Here is a 6,175-nt window from a genome sequence, read left to right on the forward strand (position 1 = left end):
ACAAAAGGGTAGCATAAGATTGGACAGGAAAGTGCAAGCACAGTCAAAAAGTACTCTATGGTGGAGCCATGTTGTCATTTCATTACTAAGACAATTTGATATTTAAAATAGAAGTCCACTATGTGAATACTTTAAAGCAAATTTCAACTGAAAAGAAACATTGCAAGAAAAAATGCAACCTGCATTTTGCAGTCCTTCAGCAACATTGCATCCAAGTTCAAGTACACTGGCTGCAGGATAAATTTATGGTGTGCTAAAGAATTCCTGCATTGCCAATCATGGCACATAAACCAGAACAGATATTAATGACTCCAGTTCTCAGTTTATAGCCTTCTACCACTGCTGACTTCAAAGGTTTTGGAAAAGTTGGGTTTCCATTTAATAGCTGAGCACTTACTGTCCACCATCAGTCTACCAAGTGATTGCTTTGCTTTTCTCAAGCATGATCATTTGAGTAGCTGGTACCAATTAAGAAACAAAAACATAAGTTCAGAACAGAGTAGGGCACAGTTCTGAGATAGGAGAACAGGGGTCAAATCCCTGCTCCAAATCAGTAAGGTAAGAAGATCTGGATCTTAAAGGTTGCTATATCTCACATTATAAACACAAACCTAGTTTTAGCCAACAGAAGAAAAAAGATGGGCATTTTTTATGGCTAGAAGCCTAGCTGGATAGTAAACTCCAAACTTCACATGTGCTGTTTAGGTTGCAGACATTTAAGCTTTAACCCTCGACCTTGTTTTGAGGAGTCTAAAATTTCTGACTTCTGAGTACATGTAACTCGCTGCTGCATTTGATATTGACCAAACAGCTTAGAAGTGTAAGGCAAATATTTTTTACTGTTTGCAAAATAAAGGTCATAGAGATTATAATATTTACAGTGCAACATTGACATTTTGAGCAGAAACAGGAACTGTTTCTTCTACAGCCTTAAAGCCAGCAGAATATACTGAGGACTGACTGAGGTACATTTACACCCCACAAGACATCTTGCCTGGTAAATCTACGCACATACTGCTGTGCCATATGGAGGTATCAGACTGAGTCCAAAAGCAAAACAACAGAATTAGCAAGGCACAGTGCCCAAGTGAAGAACAGCCATTGGTAGTTTGGCAACCACTTGAGCTGCTAATTCAACTACTTTGGAACAGGCTGCCCAGGGAGGTGGTGGAGTTCAAGAAACGCGTGGATGTGGCACTTCAGACATGGTTTAGCGGCCACAGTGATGTTGAACTTATAGTTGGACTTGATGATCTTAGAGGGCTTTTCCAACCTTACTGATTCTGTGATTCTCTGCAGCATGGACAGTGGCTACTCAAATACAAGGGTGACTTGTCCTTCAACATTATCCCCCAGGAACAATGCTTGGATTTTCTCTTTTCTGCATAGAATGCCACCTATCAGGATTTTCACAGGTATTTTTTAACCCATTAATCCATCTCATTATTTACATGAGGTTAACAAATGCAGCAACACTTATAAACTTTGAGTTTCCAGGTTTCTTTAACTATGAAAAAGCTACAATTAAAACCATCCTGCAGGCAAAACTAGCAATATTTAAAACAATAAATGATCACTAGTGGCACAAATGCCTTTTTTTGAAAACTTAAGTAGTTATTTAACCTCTTTAAATAATCCAATACATTGAGTGCTGTTTTAATGAACATTTGAATTAAGAGGGTAGTTAACAAAATTATTTACTACGACAGCTCCTGGATAGACAAGATCTAGAATTCTGCGCTGTGGCAGTCCTGAAGTGCAAAGCAGCCCCCACTTTGATGATGTCCACCTTTAGAAAGAACATTTCCAAGACTGTCAAAGTATGCGGTTCACAAACAAGTGATGAAATTGATGAAATTAACTGAAAGGAGCCCTAAAATCATGGGTTTATACTATTTTTTTTTTACGAGCACCAAATAACATTTGTTTCCCATCCAGGTGACATCTTATAATTGCTATTATACCATAAATTTCAACATAATTACTCAGACATGATTTGAAAGAAATAGTCTCCATAAGGAGCAAAATAAAAAAATCAGCAACTGAAAGCTGATTTCTTAAAGGCTTTTATGAGGAGGCTATTTCAGCCAACAGCTACTGAAAAGCCACTTAACGAATAGTCACCTGCTTCCATTAGTGCCAGTAACCCTTTCTATAGTTTTACTTCCCTCTACCTGCTTGCAGCAGCATATGATCACTGTCATGACATCAGTCACAACAGTGCATGTCAGAATACAGAGTCCAGAGACAGCTGGCAGTGCTTCCCAAACGTAGAAGTACTGGAGAGCTCTATTTACAGCCTACTTACTTAGAATTTAACTTTTTATGATGTAGAATACACAAGCTTGCTTTTCTCACACATTCTATGTGTACACAGGATATAAATACGTGGGTAAGAAGAAATTGTTCAAGTTTCTTAAAATAAAGCTAATTTTGAAATAATATATCTATTTGGTCCATCATATTGACATTTCCAATTCAAAAGTGTACTCAGTTTGAAAATATGAGGCATATGCAATTTTCTGTCTGAGCTACAATTGCATTTGATGTAATTGTTTCTTGTATTCAAAAAACCCCAACCATACAACGCCTCCCCTCCAACCTGCCAACAATGCAAACTTTGTAATACATAAAATAAACCCGCAGTGCCACAGATGGCAGGTTATCATGAGATGGCACATGTAATCCAACTCCTAGAGGCATGGGCAGTTAAAGACTGATCTTGTAGTAACTTTATTAGAAGTGATTTTACTAGAGGTGAATGGTTCCAAGTGCTGTAAATGGAAACAGAAAAAGCTAAGCATCTCTGCAGAAAAAATATTCCCAAAATGCCACCCTGACTCAATTGTACCATGGCTATTACCATGCAACAGATTACATACAAGTTACTTGGATGTAGCTTTATGAATAGTCCTGTAACAAGATACTATGTGCACCAGTATTTTCACATTAGCCCATCTAAAACATAGCAGAAAGCTATTCAGAGCAATAGTGAGGTAATTAATATCTGCTACTTATTTACACTTTATACACTAAGATTAACTTTCTTTTTGTATATGTCTTTTTCTGTCTTTCTACAAAGACAACAGCACATGCACATTTCTATCTTATAAATATTGCACAGGCAAAAAAAGAGTAACAAAAATAAATGCCAGTGGTTACTTAAGTCTAAATAGTATTTAGATATTTTTAAAACAAATTCTGTTTTCATATTTAAGCTATACTCTTAATCAGACTTTCCGGCTTGCTGTCCCAGTGCAATTCAATTCACCAAATTCTTCTTTCAAGGCAAACAGCTGTGTTGATCTTACCTAACTATCCTTTTCCTCCATTCAACCAGTCCCACCTCATTCCACACAGCTAAGTCAGACAGACAACCTTTTAACACATCACATCTATACTCAACTCATGCCTAAGCACAAGACGTCCCAAGTTATTAATGAGGTCAAAAGAAAAAACACAGGATTTTTAAAAGAGCAGCTTGCTGCAATACATTAAAAAAATTGCTACAGTATTTCTTTGCAGTCTATTTTCCTTCAGAGGTTAGTCTAAATAAACACCATCGTTAAAGAGACATTTTATTCAGATAACGTCACACAGCTCACTAGTAAGAAGTATGTAGAATTTGTCACAACAAAATACCAAAACAAGACAACCCTATTTCCTGTGCAGTAATTGTACTAAAATAACATTAAGATCTAGATCAGGAAAGATGCTTGTTGTCAAACATCTGTTTGACACCTGAACTTAACTATTTTTCCCAGTTTCAAAACCTCCAAAGATGACCAAGTGAATCTGCAATATTTTTTTTGACTAAACAACTTCATGCTTTTATTAAACTAGTGTAAGGTGTCATTTCTATTATTCTCCCCTTCCACTGAAAACAGTAATAAAAAGAGCATAACTGACTTGAATAAGAATTCAATATATTTTTCAGTAAGCTGAGATAAACCAAAAGTCAGTATTCCACTATAAAAAGTCTACTTTTGCCCTCCTCTATAGAAGTTCAAACCAAAAGCAACTCCACAGATCAGCAGTGTTATACAACTTCCCACTTTTGTTTGAGATGAGACTTCACCCTTACAAACTATTAAAAGGGAACAAATGTTAACATCTTATTATTAAACCCCAAGCACGTGTGGAGCTTCTTTATATTTCAGCATCCCAATCTTTCAAAACCCTTGTTATTCAGTGAGTGAAAAAAGGCAGAAAAGATAGAATGCTTCTGAAAAATATATTGTATCATGTAATGTCATTGCTGTCACTGAGGTGAAAATGAAGTAAAAAGGCTCATTTCACTTTAAACATAATCTTGAAAAAAAACCTAATGTTTGAAAACTCTGACACTGAAAACAGTTATATCTGAAATATGAAAAATTATTAGGATTGAGATTAGGATTAGGACTTGGATTAGGATTAAAGACACCACACCAATGAATCCAAAAACTCACATTAAGTAAAAAAACAACCAACAATAAAGAATTACAATATTAAAAAAATCACAATAAAAGAATAAATACAACAAAAAACACTCAGACACAGAACAGTAAAAACAAAAATCCCTAAAAACCAAAAATAAAATCAATACCACAATACATAACAAAACATCACTCAAAACATAAAAAATAATTCAACAAAACCCAATAAAATCACCCCACCACACACAAACAAAATGAACACAGATACATTAAACCATAACATCAATAGGAAACCACCAAGATTACATACTTAAGACCACAGTAAATTAAATGTAATTTTCACCATTATATTCAAGTTAAAAATACTGCTCAAAATAGTGTTTGTTTTGGCTTGTTATGCCTATTTTAAAAACTATGTTTACTTAGGTACTATTGGATCATGTGCAAGAGTTTCCCTTTACAGCTCAGTCTCAGGTCTCCTCTTTATGTGATAACCATCATACTGTACCACGCAATGGTTTTACACCAGGAAAATGCATGTTTGAAACTACTTCCTTCAAACATATAAAAAGTGAGATTCAGTGTCTGGACAACAAAAATAAAAAGCCAGTTTTCTGAATCAACATGCTCAAAATAAATAATAATTCTCTTTGTCAGAAAAGCTTTCATAAGTCTCTAATTACAAATACGAAAACCACCCATAATTCCAGAAGTTTTTCCTTCTTTACAAAAACTTCCATGATAGATTGTTTAAATTAATTCTGTCCATTTCTATTCTGGGTAAAGTAATGAACTTTAGAACAGAACTTACCCATTCTTACTAAATACCCGTATCCATGCTTGTATGTTTGGTCCCAGCATACACAAGCATTGTAATGTAGTAAAGGTAGACAGGAGAACTGCAAACAGAAACGTCTCAGTCACTGACCTGCAAAGAAGGAATATGACAAAATTAAGTGAGGTAGTTACTAATCTTCTCAGAGTTCCAAGACTTAGGAAAGAAAAAAAAACAACCCTGGAAGTGAGCTTATGAAAGCACGCATGCTTTCTTAAAGTTCATGTAGAGTATAAAGTATACTATTCTACAGAGTAAGAAGGAAAAAGAAAGACGGAAAGAATTCTGGCATCTGTTTGTTACCTCAAAGACTGAAACGCAGTAACTATCTTACCTCTAACATTTAAAAAAACCACAGGTGTACCTCATACAGGACATCAGTTATGAATTGAAGTACACTTGCATATTTACTTAATTATTCCTTTTATTTTTCTAGTTTGATGTTGTGGAAGCAACCATGAAATCAAACTAGAAGATGCCCCTGTTAGTAACACACTATCTCTCTCAGAAATCAGGCTGCTTCATGCCTTTGCCTCTCCTTTTTTTCTTTTTCTTTCTTTAATAATTCCTAAAAATTAACACACTAATATAAAAAGGATGAAAGAAGTGTGGTTTAGAATCTTATGGGTAAAATGACTAAGCGAAACATGGAAAAATGTACCCACGCATTTAACATGAATATTCAAAGTAAAAAGAGTTTGTAACTGTCCTGAACACCACACCTCTACGAATGCACGGAAATTGTAAGAGTCAGCTTCTAAAAAACAAAAAAAACCACCAAACCACCAAAAACACCCTCAAAACCCAAAACAGCCACCCTTCTTCCCCCAGCCAGGAGCTTATCCTTTAACTTCCAATGTACCAGGAAATACACAAGTACTTGTACCAATATCTGCAAGGAGGATTGCCCCTTAAAACATTT

The 6,175-nt window shown here is 35.3% G+C and overlaps 1 protein-coding gene across 2 annotated transcripts in view; it reads right to left on the minus strand.

Moving 5' to 3' along the window:
• Window positions 1-6,175, minus strand: part of PIGF (phosphatidylinositol glycan anchor biosynthesis, class F) — a 19,874-nt gene that overhangs the window by 11,799 nt on the left and 1,900 nt on the right. For both annotated transcript variants that reach the window (XM_010182744.1, XM_010182743.1), the window contains exon 3: window positions 5,230-5,346. In XM_010182744.1, coding sequence (XP_010181046.1) covers window positions 5,230-5,346 — 117 coding nt within the window. The remainder of the gene's footprint in view (window positions 1-5,229; window positions 5,347-6,175) is intronic.

This window comes from Mesitornis unicolor, unplaced genomic scaffold (genome assembly GCF_000695765.1).
Source record: "Mesitornis unicolor isolate BGI_N332 unplaced genomic scaffold, ASM69576v1 scaffold9364, whole genome shotgun sequence".
Lineage (NCBI taxonomy): Eukaryota > Metazoa > Chordata > Aves > Mesitornithiformes > Mesitornithidae > Mesitornis > Mesitornis unicolor.